The sequence below is a fragment of the Solea solea genome, chromosome 17, assembly GCF_958295425.1.
Source record: "Solea solea chromosome 17, fSolSol10.1, whole genome shotgun sequence".
Lineage (NCBI taxonomy): Eukaryota > Metazoa > Chordata > Actinopteri > Pleuronectiformes > Soleidae > Solea > Solea solea.
Window position 1 is genome coordinate 17,075,780 of NC_081150.1, and position 22,551 is coordinate 17,098,330.

The window sequence follows — 22,551 nt, forward strand, 5'->3', positions numbered from 1 at the left end:
TTTTAGAATGAGAGGTAAAAATGTCTTCAGCGTAACTCAAGAAAGTCCAGTTGTCTCCAGCTAAATACTGGAGATGACTATGACCTGCGTGATTGAGAACCATCACAGACATTAGCTTAGCTCACTAAAGCATGAAAACAGGAAGCAGAATGAAACAGCTAAACTAATAACGTCCACATCCTACAGATTATTCTGCTGTAAGAATAACAATCTGTGTTTTTGATAGAGTAATTTTTTCCTACCTGTTTTTCTGTCTTTCTTGTCATTGTGCTAATCACCTCCTGGCTCCAGCTCCATTCTTCAACCAGGGGCGTACCGACCGACAGGGAAGGTTTAAGCAGGAACAGCGTATTTTGTTCATCCTCAGCAACAACAATGTTGTGAGAACTGTCTTAAATGTAATGTTCAGCTATGCCCAGGAGACTGCAACAGCACCATGGTCAATCCCCCCCCCCCCCCCCCCCCGAAAAAAAACCCTCTTAAAACGCCTCCTACTTTTTTTGCCCATTAGATGAAAAAGACATTCTTCATTTCTTCAGAGTACCTGCTCTGACATAGTGAAATATAAGCAACTTGACCTTCATTTTGTTACACTTTAAGAGCCAATAAAGTGCAATCCACCAGAGAAAGGTTGTGTTATGGTGTATATAATATACACACACAAAAATAAAATGTTCCCGTGTCCATTTAATAGTGCATGGGGAAGTAAACTTTAGAGTAGTCTGGATCAGAAAATACCACTTTAGTCCAAATGTGCGGTTAAAAGCCCTCCTATTCATTATACCCTGTGAGGTTTTTGTGGCATTTTCACAAACCTCAAACACATTCTTTACTTCCAGTACATTCAACTAGGCAAGTCTTCAAATTCAGTAATGGATGTTTATTATTCCTATTAATCTCACCATCAAATATGAGCTTTTAATTGCGATAAAAGCCCAATCTGCGCTCCGTTATTTGCATATGGCCAACCAAGTGGAGAGTTTTGTTGTATTTGGGTATAATTCAAGAAATAAAACCCACAAAGAGCTACGCTATATAAAGTTTGTCGAAACATGGTCCATTTAAGGCCTGAGTACCATCATTTCTCACAGTCTGTCGCAGCAGTTCTGTTTATCATCACTTCACACTGTCCTATAGGTTCATGTCGTTGTGGCCAAAGTTACTTCATCAGGAATTTAAGACTGCAACTCCAATTTTAGTTGTTTGCATTTGTTCATAAAGTTTTTCCATTGTCTTGCACGATCCCATATGAATGGATTATTGCATTTCCAGTCACATTGATTGATATTCCTTCAGTTGATAACATAATATTAAATTCTTCGTACTGGAGGAGTCATCTCCATCCATCTCTTTACTGCCTCTTGGACTCAGCGGCAGACACATCTGTGCGCTGCTGGGTGTTGAGTTGCTCATGGAGGTATGGCAGCCCTGGAGATCCAGGGGTTCCTGGTGGTCCAGGTGGTCCTACTGGTCCTGGTTTTCCCCTTGGTCCTGTTGGCCCAATAATGCCTGGGAGTCCTGCCTGACCCTGGATCCCTGGAGGCCCTGTGGGTCCTGGGGGCCCGTCTGTACCTGTGGGGCCCATGTCACCTTTCTGACCCTTCTCACCACGTGGGCCAGGTAGACCAAGAGAGCCTTTGGCTCCTTTGACTCCTACTGCCCCTTTATTACCAATGGGACCTGTTTCACCTGGTGCGCCTTTTGGCCCAAGAGACCCCTTCACTCCAATTGATCCACGGCTTCCCATGGGGCCACTGTCACCTTTACTACCAATAAGTCCTGCACGCCCTTTTGGACCAGTTTCACCACGGTTCCCTTTGGGCCCTGGAAGTCCAGGAGCACCTGTTGAGAAAAGACAGTGAGGTGATAAGAGTGTTTCTGTATGGTCAGATCTTCCCTTTGAATGTCAATATATTGTACCTTTTACTATAGTGAAGTTCTTCATGAGCTGGGTATGATGAACGTCCACTAGCTTCATCTCCTCCATCACCATGGACAGGTTCCTGACATCCACATTCAGTCGGACGTTTAGCAACATATTCTGCTGCCTCAGTGCCTCAGCTAAGTGGAGGAGTAACAAGACTGTGTTGTTCAGATTCTGCAGAAAGTGTGCAAGTATGAAGGGAAAGGGTGAAAGCGAGGAGTCAGAAGGTAACAAGGAGATAAAGAAGAGATAGAGAAGTCAGTGATGTTAAGAATTCAACAATTTCATCAACAGTCTTGGTCAAGTCTAGCTCTATCACTGCTAGGTGTGATCTAGTTTTGGGAAATTGGCAACAGGGATTACTCAAAAAACTTGGGATGTAGACCAAGGCAGGGGATATTATAAATCTCATCTTGGTCTCGACATGCTCTTGTCCTGCATTGTTCTGGGTTTTGATAAAAATCTGCTTATTGGTTAATGCTACAATAATGCTTGTATGTTTACAACCTGTAGGTCTTCTGTGTGTCTGCCCAGGCGACTCTGGCAAGATGAGCTCTCGATGTTGATGTATTTGTACATGCTCTGGACATGACTGACGGTGGCATTGATGCTGGAGGAGACTGTGTCAATCTCCATCTCGATGGAGTTGAGGCGACCATCCAAGGCAGAGAAACGTTCCCCTGTGCGGTTCTCGTAGTATCTAAAGAGGACAGTTGACGTGGTTTTACACTGTATTTGTGTGGATTTGGATTTATTATCAAATATGCAGGGACTCAGCTCCTTTTATAGCGTCAAACATCTGGTCTCCACATGGACTTTATTTACATTATTGCCCTCAGGGGAACTCGGGTCATTTTTGCAAATAAAATAGTGCATACTTGTGTGTTGAGGTTGTTACCTGGAATGATAGTGCAGGTCATGCATGTTCTCCTCGTGTTCATCCATGTAAGATGTCACATTGTCAAGCTGCATCTGCAGGTTCATCACCTGGAGAATATGCACAACATACTGAGATGATACATCTCAGCGACATGGTTAAACTCAACCCCTTTGAGGTTAAACCCAACACATTTTTAGTTACAAGGGCACTTTCTTCTTCATAAAGAACGGATTAAATGCTCTTCTGTGGTTGTTATTGTCAAACATACACAGACCGAAACACACACCTGCTGAGTGAGGTCATAATACACCTCAGTGGACATGGAAATTCTCTGGCGGTCTGTCACCATGCTGTTTTGGAGGAAGCGCATGGTCTGCATGATGTTGCTCGTGTTGGATTTGATCGCGCTCAGAACCCGGCTGTAGTTCTGCCATTCGGTGGTCAACCTCTGGAGGACCAGCGTCTCCTCGGCGGCTTTCCTCTGCAGGGCATCGATCCACATCGTGCTGGAGATCGGAAACACAGACGCCCAGTGGGGTGCAGTTGATTAACTATTATTCTCTGGTGTCACAATACTCTGCCTGACATGGCTCTAGTGAAAGCTCGGCTTGGTCCCACTTTTATGGGACTGAAATGACAGATAGTTTGCCATGCAACTTTGTCCTGACAGTTATGGTCCCATATTTAGATGATCTTTCTGGTCCTCATCTACCGAATTTGCCAATATTTAATCACTCTATACATTCCATCTGTCACCTTGTAGATCTATAATTGAGGCTCATGATTATATGAGTTCCATAAGCTATTAAATATTTACAATGAAACCAGGAGACCAAGTGTATTGAACATCTGTCTCTCCTCAGCTTTTCATTCACCTGAGCACCACTGTGGTGTTCACTTGGTGTGCCGTTGCTTTGATGTCGTACTGATCCTCCGTGAGAGTCTTCATCTTCTCCTCCGTCTCCTCGATCACATCCTTCCAGGCCTCCACCCGATCCACGTATCTTTCAAGGGACTGGTTCAGAAGTCGGATGGAGGTGAGGTGGTTTTGCGTTTCGCGCACCACTCGGGCGTTGACGGCCCTCAGAGTGGCCTGAGTCTGGGAGGCCTGGTCCAGGACCTGGATGGGGATCAAGAGTAATCAGAAGATTAACTATAATCTCCACTGTAGGCTATTTTAAGGTTTTGGACTATTGCTTGACTAAATCTGATAGTGACTGGTAGAACTTGTGATGGACCAGACCTGCTCTTGTCCCAGTATCATTCTCTGTATATCTTCAAACTCTTTCTTCAGCCTGCTGATCTCCTCACTGTACAGAGTCACATCAAGGCAGCTGGAGCAGTTTGAGGTGGAGCTCAGATCTGAGAGGAGAAAGACAATAATTAAATACATGGGGATTTATGTAATAAAACACAGTTCAAATGGTGTCAAATATTTTTTGAAAATGTGAAACTTGATTTACCATCTATTCCTTGTTGAACCGTGGAGATCTTACTGTGGTAGACGGACTCCTCTGCTGACATCCTTTCAACCTTCCTGAACACTGGAGACATGTGGAAGTTAAGGGGAAAATGTCAAGGAATTTATCTAAAATGTAATATCATTTAACACAAATTTTCAGGAAAAAGAAAATCTCTCGAAGTCCGTTATCCACTATCTCGAAACAAATACAAACAGGATAAACATCAGGACATTTTGAGCGTTAACAAGAAATAGGAGGTATTTAAATGTGCAAAAAACAGGAAATTCAATTGGAAGCCTTGACAAAAAAAAAACACAACGTTTTCCTTAGCAAACAAACGTGACTAAAACACTGATAAATGGTGGTTTAGTCAGCTGCCTGGTTCTGCTCCCCTGACATAATTTCCCAAGAGACCAACAACAATTTAGTGAGTGTTTTCAGAGTGTGTCCCACAGTTTAAGTTTGCATAATGTGTATTTGGACACTTTTTTTAGCGCTCTAACCCCTGACTCAGGGGGTTAATGCAGGTCTTTTCCACTCAGTGTTGCATATATAAGTACTTCCACATGCTTTCTGCACATTCTGCTCTGCTCTGATGAGATGCTGCGCATGCCTCCTTTTCCGTTTTGTTCAAGGATGCACATAAAGGCGCATATAATTAGACACTAAACACATTTTAACCAGCAAAAAACTCTCCATATCATGATTTGACAAAAACAAATTCATTCCGAACTTGAGTTTTCTCAGTGACCCAAACAGCAAACTATGTGTTGTTCCATTCCACAGTTGTTACTTAACATATTTCTCGCGGAATAATTTATTTGTTATAAAACAGATGTTCAGCGGGGAAGGAGAAATCAAAGGTTGGTGTTTTTCCCTTCAGCACATGCTCAGTCAGGAGGGTGCAGCCAAGTGCAATATCTTTTCTGTTGACAGTTGACTTTCCAGTGCTTTGGTGTCGTACAGCTGTGCCGTGTAAGTTAGCGGCAACATGAGCTGACATGAGCCGAATGCTGTTCTCTTCTCTATGGACAACACGTTTACTATTATGGCAGTTCATTAACAGATTAAATCAGATTCTTTTTTTTGTTCCCTCCAAGGCCGTATATGCAGTATGAAAATGTTAACACACATTTAAACATTAATTAAAAGTATAATTTGAACATAAACAGTGTCTCCCATTGACTATATATACATACAAACATATACTACAAAGGGATGTAACCTTCTGGTTTCTTCACTAAAGCCATGAACGAAGCAATGTAAAGAACAGCCACCAGGGGGCGACTCTGCTAGTCGGACAAATTCGGACAAACTTCTCGTTTGATTTACAGCATCACCAACCATTTCCATGATAAGTTAATGGTCTCACTCACCAGTTTAAAGTGTGATGTCAATTTGTTTTAAATCTTGGTCACATTTAGAGGAAAAATTAAATGTATGAGTGAACACCAGTGTGACTGACCGCTGCTATTGTCCAATAGGAACCAAGGTTGCAGGCTGGGAAAACTACGACATGGTGCCAGACATTTCATGATTCTGGAGGCGTCAGAATGTAATCCAGATTCTTCTGGGTGACGTCCTGCCCAGTTACCGTTTGGTATCTCCACACAGTTCACAGCTCAAACTTAGTGAACGGCATTAATTACCTTTCCTTTTTTGTGGTACAACCTTGTTTCTTCACCTCTCTGAACGTGTGTCCCTATGTACAACCGTGTGTTTGTGTTGTTGTTGTTGTTGTGCGGATTGCGCACAACACACTTCACTGTCTCTCCCCTGATCTCCCTGAATGGCCGTAAAAACGAGGAATATTTATGAGTTTGTGGCCCAGTAAAAAAGTCATGTTAATGTGAAAAGCACATGTTGATGCTGAGCAGCTTTCAGCTAAAATAAGACGCTCAGGACCCAGAACCGTCACATGGTCACTTGATCTACGGGAGTGAAATTTATTGAGACACACTTGGTCTGACCATTTCACTCTTTTCTCCTACTAATGCAGGGGCTTTCCTTTATGTTACAACTCCTGAAAACACTTTACATCACAGTATAGTCACAACATGGTAACACTATGGTAATGATTTTGTAAAATGGAAGTAATATCATGCTTCACCCTTCAGGTTTAACGATGACTCAGTCACTCATCATCACCTCAGAGGTAATAGTGTGGTAATAAGGAGATGGTATCGCAGTAATAACATGTTATTAACAAAGTAATATCAAGGTAATAGCTTGGTCCTTACTCAAATCTACAGTGTAATACCGTCATTTTCGGCAATTTGGTAAATTTTTTCCAAGTTATTACTTATATATTATTATTATTATTATTGTTATATATTATTATTATTACTTTCCAAGAGTCCAGTGTGGTCAGAAGTGGGCCAGTCACGTGAAAAAAGTCAGACTTCTTGGGGAAAAGCAATTGTTTTGTAGTGTTGAACAATGTTCTTAAACCGCTTTATCCTCCTCATGAGGGTCGTGGGGGGCGCTGGTGCCAATCCCAGCTGACATAGGAGCGGATTCTAGGGCGTATTTAGCTCAGTCAAGTATTTTGATGAATGGTCCATGAGGTTTTTATTACACACAAATATATGTGTAATTAACATCTAAATACAGTTAGATGTTTTGTTGAACATAAAACGACGCCTAGTGTCTGCATAACACTGTGGAAATTGTTTTTCCACTGCAGTGACAGTAGTGGTCTTTGCTGTGGATTGTAGGGAGATGGTAAAAAATGGATAAATCAAATTGAGCTCACCGAGTGATGCGAGGACGGCGACTGTGATGATGAGGAATGCCACAAACCCATAGAGGACTTTGACGGCGAGCTGGAGAGAATGACTCTGCTGACACCTCACACAACCACCTCTGCTGCGACCTGAAACACACAGAATCAACATAACACATGAACGTGTGTGGGGAAAAGAAGATTATATACAAAGAAAAAACAACAACAAAGTGGAGTATTTTGTTTTAAATGGTTTCTATGTAATGTACAGTACTTTAAATATCTAAATGTAAATATAATACAAAGGTATAGTTAAAATAAGCCTAAAATTCATGTTTAAGGAGACATATTATACCCTATTTCCCCAAGTTAAAATAGTTCCCTGGTGTCCTAATGAACATGTCTGTGACATGCTTTGGTCAAAATACCATCAGGATGAAGCACCAGTTCAATAACCCGGCCAAAACCGCCCCTTTCAGAACGCTCGGTTTTGTGCATGGTCCCTTTCTATGCAAATGAGACACAGGCAAACACACACTCACTTCTTCCAGGGGGTTTCTGATTTGTCCTTTTTACTGCACTCACTCGCTCAGCTCCAGTTTCTCTCCGCTCCATTCCTCTCCCCCTCCCTCCACTAGTTTTCTGACAATATCAACATGGCTGCGTGCGCGGAAAACAGCGAGAGTGCCGTCACAGGAGGAGACACAAGGATCAAGCCGAACACTTCCGAACTGCAAATCAGTTAAAAACACTTAGGGACAGCACCGCTGATCGCCACTGCTTATCGCCACCACTGATCACCAGCGGCGAGCTGCATAAACTGCCACTGTATGTGACTGTATCAGATTGAGTCTGTGCTCCGGAGACCTCGCCACCGCTGATCACCACCGCTGATCACCAGCGGTGAGCTGCATAAACTGCCGCTGTATGTGACTGTATCAGATTGAGTCTGTGCTCCGGAGACCTCCGACACAAAGATCAAGCCGAACTGTAAATCAGTTAAAAAGACTTAGGGACACCACCGCTGATCGCCAGCGGCGAGCTGCATAAACTGCCGCTGTATGTGACTGTATCAGATTGAGTCTGTGCTCTGGTCATGGAGGACGTACTGAACAAATATTTTTAATTAGGACGTGTCAGAATGGTCAGTTATGAGCGCTATGTGACCTTTACTTAAAAATGTGTGTGTTTGTATGTCGGTGAAATACGGTCGCTGACTAAATACGGCGACCGCTGGCCACAGTCTGATGCGAAGTGGTGCGAACACATGAACACACGTTTGCTGACTTTATCCGGCACATTAGCTTCATATATAAAATCCTCTGAGGCTGGAAGTTTGTGTAAAACACTGTGCTCCACTGTGCAGCCACCAACAGCACACTTGTCCCTCTGCGTTGACATAATACCGCTCTTCCTCCCTCGCCTGCACTCTTGCATTTTATAGGGACAAGGTGGAGCTAAGGTGGAGCTCTCGAAGTAAACTTACTGGTGGGGTGGTAACATTCACAGTGAAATACGCATGCTGCCGTCATAAGCACAGGGAATTTAACATCGCGTGTTTTATCGCCTATACTTACACTAAGGGGGACCACGAAAACATGACTGAGTATTCTTTTTCCGCACTTTGGCGACTGGTAGGGCCTCCAGAGTCCCAAATATAAGTATTGAAATGGTTAAAAAGTTGATATGCATAATATGTCCCCTTTAAAACAACGCATTTTCCCTAAGCCGCAGTGATATTTTGAAGTTAAACCAGCGAAAGTGGGCAAAAGAATATGATGGTTTTGGTTATTTGGTTATTACCATTTTTATAGTTTTGATAAATATCCCTGTCACTTATAATAACACTGCAGAATTTAATCACAAGTTCTGGCAGCCGCTCTGATAAAACAAATAAAGAGAAAAGAGGTCTGAGCTGTGAGAACATCATGCACGTTAGTCACAGTTATTTAAAGATGAAAACAAAAAGGGAAACAGTAAAATTCCTAACGGACTGACCTTCTGCTTCTCATTTGACATCTCTGTGTATTTGTGCACACACAGAAACAGATTTTCCCTCTCAAATATATATATATATTATGTTTGACTTAGTTTACAACCATTTCTGATCATCTCAACCAAAGGATTTTTGTCCTGTTTCTCAGATCTGAGCAGTTACTCGCAGAGTTATAAAAAGTGATGCAAATGATGGACATTATTTGCATTAACAATGCATTTACACATGTGGAATTGTGGACTTCACCTCTGAATGAAGGCATTTCCTCTTCCTCTCCAGTGAAGTCCTCCTCTGCAAGACAAAAATAAGGAAAGAAATGTTAGTATGACAACAACTGATGACGCAAATTGACTTCAGTTTGTGTCCATTTATAATATCAACTATTCTTCAGACTCATAAAAAAAGACTATATGGTAGGGGTCTCAAACAAAAATTCCCTGGGGGCCACTAAGTGTGGCGTCTGGTCTGTAGGGGGCCAGTCAAGTGACAAAAAATTAAATTTTTTGGGGTAAAAAAGCAACTGTTCAGTCGAGGTGTGTGATATTATCTTAAATTGATATCACAATTTTCCATAATTTTATTGCAATGATGATATTGGTGACCATATTTCACAGAATTAAAAAAAAAAGTGATTGTTTTTGCTCGTCTGTGAGTTTGAAACCACTACTATGATACTGCATTTAACCAGTTTAATTGTTAGGGTTAAAATTGTGTATGGCATGAGATTGCAAATGTGTTACGATGATAATAAAAGTTTTCCGCATACAACTGAAGGTGATTTTTTCACTAAAAGTTGTGTTCCTGTTTCCTACTCATAATTACATTATTGTTATTTCTGAGTCGAAAACTGGCCATTATTTTCAAGATTCTTATGAGGAAAAAGCAATTTCCCTTTATGAGTATAGAATATAGACACATTTTTTTACTTAACTTTTTCCTGTTATATTCTCACTGAGAACGCCAAATTGCAAGCCCCTATAGATTTTCTTCTTCACATTCTGATGTAACCTATAATTTATGCTGTATGAAATAACTCAAAACAAATGTGCAACACAATGGATCTCTGCGAGAATGACTTATAGATGCCAGACTCCACAGACAATAGCACAGCAGTTTGGTCCTTACCTTTAAAAAGCTGGTTCTCATATCCACCATAGTTATCTGTGAAAACATAAGGAAAGAACAGAAATTTAGGGGAAAACGTTTCTCACTGGAGAGCCACTTGCTTCTGTCATAAATCATAGAAATCAGCTGCGTCACATCCACCCACTCCTATATTGTGTGTTCAGGGCAAAGCTGCTATCTTAGAAGAAAAATCCATCTTTTTTTGTTACTCTGATGTTTTCACTGGGCTTGGTTCGCACTCGGGAGAAACAGAGGTTCACAGTGTGAGAGATTGTTGGTTTTGTGTGTGTGCGTGTGAGGAGGTTGTCATCACATACTCTGGGGTCTGAAACAGGCTGAAGTCAGCACCACAGAAGATTATTACCAGAACGATTTTATGACATTCACATGTAACTGTATTAGACTTCATACAAGACGTCATGAACTGTAAACCGAACCAATCTGTGAACGGCAGCCCCACACCTGAGGGTGACTGTGGGTGTGAAGCTTGATGAGCGGAGACGGAGACACTCGAGGGGAAACAGCAGGGGAGGGTGTTTCCTGAAGGAAAACACTTACAGTCAGGAAAAAAAATTGGGTTTGGCAGGTTGAAGAGAAAGCATTTAGAGACGCTGCCTTGTTGCTGATTCAATACTGTCTGAGGAGTTGACCTTAACTTTAACACTGTCTGACTAAGCTGTCAGAAGTATGTAGACATACTGAAGACTTTGGACCTGAGTATGTTTGACTTTGCAGTCGTGGTTCACATGTGGAAAATATGTCGACTGCCTCCAGACAGATGTTTTTAAAGGTAATGTGTGTAAGAGTTAGGGCCCATTTATGCTCATTTTCATCTGTTTTACGTCCGTCCATCCCAAACGATATCTCACCATCACCACGTGCGCCTTCTTTGCGTTGGTATGGACGTTACCAAATACTTCCTCTAGAGCAGTGGTACGCAACACTTTTTTCTTGAAGCACCATTTTGCTTGTGTGCAAGACAAACTAGGCCCTAAAAAATGATTCTCCCAAGTCCCAGTTAAACAATTTCATTTAATCAAACATAATTCAATTATTCAATCAAAATATAATAAAAGAAACCATTATACACAGTCAAAAAAACAGTCAAAAAACTGTATACCTGATTGAGCAACAACCCATTTTCCCGGTTTCAAAAACAAAAACAACAAAAATGGCTCTTACACAAACGTTTATATTCAAAAATAAACAGCAGTTGTTGGTTTTTGTTTCAATTCTCAGTATATATGGATAAAAACTGTCCTGTGCTGCTTCCATAAAATCAAAATTAAGGTAACTCTTGAAAGACTGCCTTGTTTTCTTCTTTTTTCTTTGGTACTTTCATGTTTTTCTCAGACTGACAATAGGAACAGGTATAGCTGCCAACTGAACTGATGACCTTTGCTTACTCAGTAATGGTCACAGAGGTAATTGGGAACCATGGCTCTTGAGGGCAGAGCCAAGTTGAAGAGGTTATTGTGCTGTAATTGTGCTTGAGGTGAAATAGACAGAACTGCGAGCAGATTTCACAGCGGTGGAATCTAATACCACTGAATGAAGTCATATGTATGGTTATATATACAGTATGCCTGTATATACTCTTTTTCGTCATTTTCCTGAGGGTTAGGACTGAGCTATTGACTGTATACTGTCGCCACAATTTCCAGTGGTATTGCTCCGTTTTGTCCGTCATCGCGAACTCACCTGCAACGTGCACAAACATGGACTAAATGAACGCAATGTACAGGTATAAATGGGCCTTTAGTGACATGCTTGCAACAAATGGAGAACTGAGAAACTGGAAACCAGTGTACTATACTAAAGTATACTGCCAAAATAGTATCTGACTATACTGTTTTAGAAGAAACTGGGTAGCTGTTAGGTGTCCTCACTCATTTTCTACCAATTTATCCACCACATGAGGGTCACAGGAGAGCTGGGGCCAATCCCAGCTGACATAGGTCAAAAGGCGGAGGTCATACCCTGGACAGGTCGCCAGTCCATCACAGGTCAAACACACAGAGACAAACAACAATTCACTTTCTCAATCACACCTACAGTCAGTTTAGAGTGTCCAATTAACCTGTTTTCCGACTGTGGAGGGATGCCGGAGTACCCGGAGAGATCAAATCTGTGATATTCTCCGCTAATGTGGCAACTAGGTGTCCTCAATTTAGGAATAATTGAGTTAAATGTCATACTAATAAACAGGTTCATGAATTGTGACTGTTTTTTCTGTTTTAGGAAAATAACCTGTATACACGGATTTACAAGTTTGCAGTTGTTCCTCACTTGTACAAATATATTTTAATGTTTTTATTCCGTCTCTTCCGCTCAAAACAAGTATTTTTTCAACTCAAGTTGTGAAACCAAACTGTCTGCCATGGAAGGATCTGTGTGGTTAACCACATAATCAGCTCAACACACGGGGAAGTCTGGCTGCTGAGAGAGAGAGAGGGAGAGAAGCAGCAGAGAGAGATTTGAAGGAAAATTAGACTGGTAGAGGTTCAAATGATGGAGGTGACAAGATAAACCACAGGAGGTACAGTATTTCCAAAAACAGTTTTTTGTAAGATGCTGGTTTTGTCCAGCCGAAAACGCCTCCGTGTTGGAATGAGTCAGCGTTGGAACAGCTGAGGTCAGAGTCTGCATGGACAAGTCACAAAATGCCAGGAATGACATAACGATGCCGGGAGGAGACATAATGATGGAGGGACGATAAATGTAGGACAGACAGTTAAAGACTTATTTATTTGTTTGTTTGTTTGTTTATGCTGTCCTGTGACACCGTTTGTCCATGCTGATTGAAATGTGCCAGTTTGTTGACGTGGATAGAAATGAGCGCGTTTCCCTGATCCAATATCACGGTCTTTTCAGGTTTACAACCTGCAAACTTAACCCCATTGACCTTGTTTTCAGCAGCAGCAAACATCTGTTTCCAGATTCTTTTTTTTCAGATGAATGCACTGTACAGTACAGTACACTACAGTATCTGCCCGACAACAAAGACCAGGTGCACAAAGTTAACGACGAGCTGGTAAACACTGCGAAGCAATTAAGGCACATATTTCCCTCAGGAGTTAAAACGAGACTCACTTTTTCCAACTGGCCAGAAAAACAACAACTTCCGAAAAAAAAACTGTAACGTTGCTCAATTCTTAAATAAACAGGCGACTATTTGCGAGCATGTTAATCAACTTTGTGAGGGGAAAATATGTAAACTTTACGGTGTATTCTCTGATCTGCTCCTCTGGGCCGGCCATATCCACCAATATGGCCGGCCCTATGTCCATTAGACGAAAGGTTTGTCTATTGTGGGCTATTGTAAATTATAAATGTAAAAATGATATAAATATAAAAGCCTAATTTTGAGCCAATGAAAAACAATGATACATAATTCTTGTCATTATTAACAATGATTACATCTTCAATTTTAATTCAAATTCATCAAAATTTTACACACTGGACCTTGTGTGTGTGTGTGTGTGTGTGTGGGGGGGGGGGGGTCGAAGAATGACAAGTAAAAACAATAGTGAGAATGTAAACTAACAACATCAGTATGTGGGCAGCAGTCATAGCAAGACGAGTAAAAAAATAATATTAAGGGTATAATTTTGGTGGTGGTAACACAATAACAACACATAAAACCCTGCGTTTCAGTGGAGAGCTCACATCCCACACTTGTATAAATCATGTTTCACAGGCTTTTCCCACCCTGATTTTTTTTTTTTTTTTTTTGAAGGATTTCTGTGGGAAAAACTGAATTCTTGTCATGAACAGGGTTCGGATTCAAATGTTTAAATGTCAGCACAAATCAAGTAATATCTTACCCTCAAATATCCAACAACTCCTCAGTTACATTTATCATTTGTCACCTTTTTCCCGGTTTCTGTGCTGCATTTTTCTGGATTCATGGTATTTTTCCCCAAACTCGGTGGAAAAAACACTCATCGACACTCATGTCTGTCTTGGTAGTGAGGAAGTCGACCTGTCCAACACACACGCCGCTCTAACAGGTCACACCTTACATTCAGGCCACAGCAAACCACTGCAAAACTACTTAAGCTCAGTCTGATTCAGTCTGATTCTTAAATTCACACTTTGATCGGAGTTTGTTCAGTTCAAATGCCAGTTGTTTTTTTTTGGTGCAGCAAATATATTCTCGGTGCCAGCTTCACAAACACAAGGCATCCTCATAAATCGCCTGTGACATGTTTAACCAATAACACACGTCTTTGCTGCTTTAAAGTAAACCCAACCTTGCAACTGGTTTGAATTTCTGTTTTTTCTTTTTTTCCCCCTTTTATCCTCCAAACAAACTGCATTAACGGTAAAAACCACCTCAAAGATTTCAAGTAACTGGTAGCAGGTGTGAGCGCGCGCAAACACAGGACCCCTGCAAAGAGGAAGAAATGAGAAGAAAACACATTTATGCCCAAAACCCCTCCCTTTTTTCTTTTTTTTTGGAAGTACTACTTTAGTTCTTGATGTTATGAATGACAAGAAAATGGAAGTAATTAAGGGTAAACCTATGTGTATAGATGAATGTGGACCCCTGTCAAGGTTACACCAAAAACAAAACTGAGCTAATTCCTAGCACTTTTCATAAGGTCACAATGTCTAACATTGTCACTAACACACTAACATATTAAATTGTTATATCCCACATTACACCACACAAACTAGTTCTTACGTAAAGTCACATGTAGTTTTTACCAAGTTACCGCCAGTTATTATTGTTTATATACCAAAACCGTTAGCTTGCTAACATTAGTTTGCTAACACTAAATCTGTTGAAAAAAATGTAAATGGTCCAAAATGCAAAAGGGTTTTAAGTTTAATTTCCATTAAAAAAGTGTCAATAATCTACAAACTGCAACTTTACGCTAACTTTAGACCAATAATCTATTATTTTCTACAAATTATGAATAAATTCACATGAGTAGAGCTGCTACCTGGAAACAAAGGCAGCATAACTATTTTGTTTCTTTGAATGACTGCAAAAAAAAACAATTCTAAATAATTTATCTGGTTAATTTTGGAAGTTATGTTACACATAGCTCATGGATACAGTGAAGCTTTCTCCAGATTGTACATTGTTTTACTTGTCTGCTAAAATAAAAATTGCGTACCAAATAAAATCACAACTAGCTCTCCGGAAAGCTTGTGTTTGTGGACAGAGGTATGATGTTGATATGATGTTTCAGAACAGAAGTTGTTGCTTCCTGCAAAATCTATTCCTGCCAACAATAATATGTGTTTACGCAAAGATCAAGGTCATATATCTCATGATTCGGGCACATGTTGGGAAAACATGTGGCTAAGTTTAGGGAAAGGTTCTGGTCATGGTTAATGCAGAGGTGTTTAATAAGTGAACATTCAAGGGAAACAAACTCCGATTATGAGCATGAAAGTCATATCCACGCCGCAGTTTCACCTCCTGACCCTAACTTTCCACCTCACTACGCCTTATATAGCAGTAAATCTGAGACAGAGTGGATGAAGGCAACAGGGCAACTGGGGATTCAAAGTTATAAGATAAAAGTAATACGGCTTAGTTGGATTGATCTGAAAGGTTTTTTTACTTTAACCAGGCCGATTTACAACAGATGTCCATGGTTTGGTGACTAAACAGCTCTGAGGCAACAAGGAGAGCCTGGTTTACTTCTAAACAAAGTGTGTTTAGATTACAAAGAGGTCCAAAACAACATAATAGACAACAACCCTTGTAATTGTGTATTATTGTGTAAATACATACATAAAGGCTATGGACGGCCAGCTAAATGTATATTATTGGCAGATTATTGAAGTGCTTTTTTTCCAGAATCAGCCAAAACTAGATGATGAATTTTGGTTGTTTATCTAAACCAAGAGGCAGACAGAGGGTAGAAAGGTTTGGTTGGCACTTTGAGTGTTTACACAGCTATAACAATAAGTTGCAATTGTGTGAATTTAAAGAAGAGAAAACAAAAAAGAAGTGATGATGAGCAGGCAGAAATGTAATAAAAGCACAAAAACTATTTATGACAAACATATGGCTATCATATAACACATGTGGTTGAGGTTACTTGGCAGAAAATGACACTGCTGAATGTAAGTGTGAATACTACATAACCATAAGTATCTATGGATAGAAAGGGAACACTCATACATGATTGTTTAGCACCTTTCAAAGCCATGTTCACAAACAGCCCCCAAGATGTTAGTGGTGTCAAATCAGAGACTAAAATGGACGTATTCTCCAAGTCGAAAAAGATTGAAGCCAATGTAGAAGTGCCTGAATGTTGTATTCTCTTGAATGGCCATCAGGGGGCAACTTCACTAAAATATCACTACTTTTCACTTGAATTATAAAGTCATTAAACCTTTTCCTGAGGGGTTTACTGACTCAATTCGTCCAACAGGTGCATAGTTGCAGGTGGATGTGTTAATACACAAGCTCTTCAGATCAGATCAACTCCTGCTTTTGTCTAAAAAAAACAACATGACTCTGCCCATAATGCTCTTCCACAAAACAATGGGTGACATAAGGTTAGTAGCAGTCCACAGCTTGTAATCAGGACAAGATGAAAATATAGGACACTGTTTATGCCCACACATAGTCTCATATTCACCTTCAAACCCAGCTGAAGCAAACATCATCCAAAAACGGTGATATTTTGGATAAAAAATTCAAGTGTGTCCTAAAAGGACTGTTGTTTCAACAAAAGTTGGTATAGTGCTTAGTAGTTCCAGTAAGTTCCACAAGTATGCTATGACCTACTAGATACTGCTAGTTCAGGTGGTGTACAGTGGCCAGCCACCACACCTATGAAAACACCAGTGCTGCAGAAACGCTAAAACAGCACATACAGGACATGAGACAGACATGGTCCAGGCCACTTACAGGGCTTTGTCTAAACAGTTTTGATTGTTTCTAACCAGTTTTCATAAGGATATGTGTTCAGGTGAGTTCAGGCGTCAATTACAGGATTAAACAGAGGAAAGTGGAAGCAGGACTTTAAAATTAACAATGAAGTAGAGAAAATATAGGGCGGAGTCAATCCCTGCATCCTCTTCTACCATCAGATATTTTGGTGTTTGTGAATGCAAACTCAAGACCTTGACTTTGTCTCGGCTAACCATCAGCGCCACTTTATGTTTGTGGTTCTTCTGTGGTGGTTTGTATCAGGGGGGACTTGGACTCTTCAATGCCTTCCCCCTCCCTCTTCCTCCCTTAATCCTCCTTCTGGACATCATTCCTGCCAGAGGAATGAGCACAATGCTATCCTGTGTGAATAGAGCCCTCTAAACTCGACATGTCAAGCAGTGATGTGGTGGGATGTCCACATACAGATGCAACGTTTAAGTCGCTCTGACAATCACAGGATTACTTCTCAAGAGTCTACGTCAAACTCCCACCTAGGAGTAGGAATAGGAGGGGGAATTATGGGCCCAGCTCCAGATCAGAGTGGGGGTCTTGACCACAAGTCGTAAAAGCCAAATGATTCCAAACCCCTGACCTCATCTAAGTCATTTAGGTGCCCTCTGACTGGAATGTGTGGTCTCCTCGCACAACTATAAACACCTGGTATGTGTTGCTGCAGACTGTGAAGCTGGAGTTACGGACGAGCCATTACGAGGGAATGCTCTTTTATTGTGGTTCAGCAGTGAAACAGGAGATTTTCAGAACCGCAATCCCATAAACGCATCGTGTTTTCCCTGGACTAAACTGCTTTGTCTCGGGCCAGCCCAAAGACACCGAGACACGTCTGGTTGGGTTTACAGGGCTGTGAGGACAAAGGGTGTGGGCAAGTCTCTCTAATTTCTTTATTTGAATGTTTTATTTTGGTATTTTACTCGCCCTCAAATTTCACATGTTTGGTGGACTTTTCCCAGAGATGAATGAACACCAAGAATGACAAGCAAATAAAAGTTAATATGAGTAAAACTATTCGGATTGTGGAGTGTGGATCCCACGGTTTATTAAATAATTTTTTCCTAAATTTTACTTCACCGACACACTGTTATGTAACGTTATGTGTAGTTTTTAACACGTACACCGCTACAACAACTTGTAGCTCGCTAAAATTAGCTTGCTAATCAGACTGAGAAACAAAAATGTAACAGGCCAAAATGATGAATTCCTTTTTTCACATTTCAGTTTGACAAAAATGTGAAAATAAACTTACAACCATGACTTTACACTAAGATGAGACAACATCAGTCAAGGTAGCATTAGCTAGATTAGTCTATGCTACTTTCAAGACAAGATAATGGTATGATGTAATGACAACCTGGCTCAGGATGGAAAAGGAATAAACCACTGTTACAAAAAACACATTTTACCATATAAGAATGTACAAATAATCTTAAGCCAGGGGATAAACTTTGTTCCCATTTTTCATCAATTTACACACAAGGTTGCTTAAAAAACTTCAAGGTTCAACTATATTTAATAAATTATTAGTTGTAGCTAGGCTACTAAAAGCTAAGCAAGTAGCTCGAAGTAACACCATTATCGCCAATGTTAAAAAACAGTGGTGAAAATAGGCCAAAGCTCTAAATCAACGACAGACTTTTCACAGGAGATGGAGCGGAGGTGACTCTAATTATTATTATTTAATTTATGTACAAAAATCCGATCACATACCCTGGTATATATAGTAGAACAGTATTTCTGATTCACCTCCAAGTGCCACCAGAGTAAGCTTGTGAACCACTGGTGGTACATGTACCACAGTTTGAGAACCCTCGGCTTAATAGATTTCTATGAAGTTTTGCAAACAGGGCCACTAGCTGCTATGAGAAGCACAAACTGTATATAATAAATAATCGTGTGTGGTTCATTTCTTGTGTGGCCCTAAACCCACTTCCATCAAATGAACATCTAAGCAGAATAATAAAGTGACTGTTAGTCCAGTCCAGTTGACAATCTGCATTTTTAGGGAGTGGAAACAGGAAGAAGTTAAGGAGAAACATTTAGATAATGTTCTCCTTTCAATCCACAGTTTGCGGAGCTGTCTCAGCACAAATTACACTCAAAACACTCTTTTCCTCTTTCTGTGCCTCCCTTCTCTTCTATCCTCTCCTCCACTCACTCTTTCCTTGATTTCTGCCAACCATACACCTGTCTGCTATCCGCCTCCCCCCTCTTCTCCTCACCCTTCCTCTCTGACGCCCTCCACCTCCCCACTTGGAATGTATGAGGCAGCATGTTTTGTTCTCCTCAGGCCAGGCCAGGCTGGATTTGTGCTCTCTCTCCACAGTACTGGAAACCACATTAACAGACCTCCTGCACCGTCAGGCAGAAAAGAAAAAAAACCCGCAATGTGTATGTTCGAGGAGTCAATTTGCTGTGTCGTCTCGTGATTCATGGCGCCATCTCCCCTCGAGGCTCGAGCAGAAACAGAGACACAATGTGCTGTCATGCAATTGATTTACTCCTTTAAAGTTCCAACTTGATTTTTCCCTTATGTAAAAGAAAAATTTCACAAAAGTTACCCAATAATAACACTGTCATTATTCACTTCAGCTTGTGAAAATGTAAACTTAATTACTTTTTCCCTGCTTGGTACAATTATTCTACCGGTAGCTACCACTGGGTGCCAGAAGAGAGCAGTCTTTCTCTGTCTTTATATTATTGTGTCTCCTGTTGACTTTGCAAAGTTTTGGCATCTGATGGCTGCATATACATTTTCCTGCATGTATGTATATGTGTACATATACATACATGCACCACACAGCAGCTGGTCATACATATATAAATATGTGAATAAATCATGTATTTGGACAAACTAAAAGGCATTAACAAAAGTATAAATAAAAGGTAACATTTAAACAATTGTAACGTCTCAACAAAAGGAATAAACTGAACTGAAACAGGAAGAAATAGCACAACTCCATATTTCTATGTTGAGAACTTATTGAACCCTGTACCCCTTCTTCCCATTAAAGCAAAAATGCCTTGTATGACTAATTATAAACAAAAAAATCTGGATTTATTCAACGAGAGAGGCGGCTGTTATTCATTTCCCAGATGTAAAGCTGTCTCAAGTGATGTTTGTGTGGAGTTGCCGGTTATTAAATGAATGTATAGTTGAACCATGATTTAAAAAAAACGTACACAAAGAAAAGATACATGACAGGACTCTCCAACAGGGAAATACAAAAACAAAGCTCACTGACGGGATTATTTAGATTTTAACACCTCGACACATCAAAACCAGAATGAAAGAATTATTTAGTGGTAATAATAATAAACACAGGGTACAATCCATCATATGTAATAACCATGTCAACATCTTTTCAAGCTATAATCCCACATGTGGGACGTCTCATTTGTCTTACTGCGTCCTTCCATCTCTGTCAGCCTCTGTCAGCCCTTCACTCTGTGAACACATGCATGAGCCACTGCCCTCTTCAAAGCCACTGGCAGATCCGCTTTCATGCCCAAATTCAAATGTTATGTTTCCTTCACTCTCCCTCTCCTCTTAAAAGGAGGGGGATATTAAGTCAATCTGAGACGACCACGCCGGCAGCGCCCTGGCCGAGAACATTGCATGTTTCGTGAAACAGGGATGTGGTGAGCACGCACACGTCGAGATTTTAAAAGCTAACTGATCAAAGTCTCCCTCGTCCAACAACAACAAAGTCCACTTTTTTTACATAATCTACGCCGCCAGGTTTCACAGCAGATGGGAAACATGTGTGGTCGCCTGGTGCAGGTGCCGGCATGAAACCATGACAGATACAGTTTCTGTCTGTGTGTCTCTCACACTGGAAAATGCATAAATAAAGAAACAGTGAGGTGTAGAAAGGAGACACATGGCTCATACATGAAGAAATAACATAAATGATTTACCTTTCATGGTTCCTGCCTCAGAATTCCTCTATAAAAAAAACAGCTTGTCCAGTTTTCCTTTTTGTCTTCACCTTTGTTTTCCACAAAGCAAACATCCAGTGAAAGAAATTTAACAAAACAATTTGTGCAACATTTTCCAAATGTCCAAAAGTGACTCCCGCATATATAGAAATACTTTGACTTAATTTTGACTTTGTCAGCCCATGCACACAAAAGCACATGCAGAGTATTTGTTATGTATTATTATTATTATTATTATTATTATTATTATAATAATAATGATAATAATAATAAAAAGTGTTTATCAGGTGCTGGAGGACAAAGTTCCGACCATGTGTGTTTGCCTGCAGCTCTGTGGCATCATCCCCTCCTCATCCACACCAGGAGAAAACTAAACTTCAGACTTCTTCAGACTGAAACCATGTGCAACTGCAAAGTAGGAGGAAGGAGGAGGAGGAAGAGTGTCAGAGCAGAGAGGAAAAGAGAGGAGAGCGATGGGAGGGGAACAAAGAAACTGGTAAAAATGAGGGAGGGACTGGAAAAGGGACAGGATGAAAACAGGAGAGAAGAGAGAGAAGTGGAGGGGGGTGAGGTCCCTGTGTTTGGTTAAAAGTCAAGATTTTAAATGCTAACAAATGTTTAAACACTGCAGAGAGTGAACACCTTGAATATCTGCGGCAGTGTAGAAAAGTGTAGAAAAGAAAAGACAGGGGCCCAAAAAAAGAGGCTATATTTTACACAGTGAGTGGGGTCAAATATTTTGGCCAACGTCAACGGAGCGTGTTCATTTAATCAGTTACGCATTGCAGTTGTGGCGAGGTAACAGCAGTGCTGTTCTAAGTACAAAAAAATTACATGTCTGTACTTTACTTTGTTATTTTTTGCAACTTTTACTCCACTACATTTCCTCTTACTGTCTTTGTTACTCGTTACTACCAAATAAAATTAGAAGAAGAAGAGTTGGTATTATGGTCTGTATTTATATAGAGCATTTCTAGTCTTGATGAGCTGCTTTACACTACAGTTTTCACCCATTCACACGCTGCATCATGTTGTTAAGTGTCTTGCTCAAGGACACAGACTAGCAGAGCCAGGAATTGAACCCACAACCTTCCAGTTGAAAGGCAACTCGCCCTACCACTGAGCTCAATCCAACATTATCATCTTGAAAAGTGATACATTCTGTAGATGAAGGTCTGATATGATTAATGATACATTTCCTTTTCCTGTGACTATTTCTTAATAAAAGTCTGGCTGTGTTTCACTACTTAAATGCTGTTAATGTTTGGTTCTGTAATTGCAGTGTAACTTTGTGTAGTGCTCCACAAATCTTTGTCTCTTCAGGCTTTGAACCGACAACCAACTTTGAATTTCAACTCTTGTTTAAAAACACAACATTACTGAGGCAACTTTTTTGTTTCTCATCTTCGCTCCATGTCACAACATTCATCTGTTACATGAACTTGAGGTAACATCGAGGGCCGGATAAGACTGGTTTGCGGGCCGGATCTGAACCCAGGGCCTTATGTTGTCCAAATGTACCCTAGGCCATTATGCAATAACCACTGGACATTGGATTCTATAGTAGTTAATTTGTA

General features: G+C 40.6%; 1 protein-coding gene across 2 annotated transcripts; it reads right to left on the bottom strand.

Moving 5' to 3' along the window:
- Positions 1 to 667: 667 nt before the first annotated feature.
- On the bottom strand, positions 668 to 21,387 carry scara3 (scavenger receptor class A, member 3). Of its 2 annotated transcripts, XM_058614072.1 has the most exons (13): positions 21,285 to 21,387; positions 20,954 to 21,024; positions 10,114 to 10,149; positions 9,235 to 9,279; positions 7,023 to 7,142; positions 4,268 to 4,348; positions 4,048 to 4,166; positions 3,680 to 3,924; positions 3,091 to 3,310; positions 2,823 to 2,911; positions 2,432 to 2,624; positions 1,921 to 2,098; positions 668 to 1,842 (listed from the first exon to the last, which is right to left on the bottom strand). In XM_058614072.1, the coding sequence occupies exons 2-13, from the start codon at positions 20,958 to 20,960 to the stop codon at positions 1,352 to 1,354; spliced, it is 1,824 nt and encodes a 607-aa protein (XP_058470055.1). In that variant the 5' UTR covers positions 20,961 to 21,024; positions 21,285 to 21,387; the 3' UTR covers positions 668 to 1,351. The 2 variants fall into 2 exon arrangements, with proteins under 2 accessions (XP_058470055.1, XP_058470054.1); XM_058614071.1 differs by lacking the exon at positions 21,285 to 21,387 and having other exon boundaries at positions 20,954 to 21,272.
- Between the last annotated feature and the right edge of the window lie 1,164 nt (positions 21,388 to 22,551).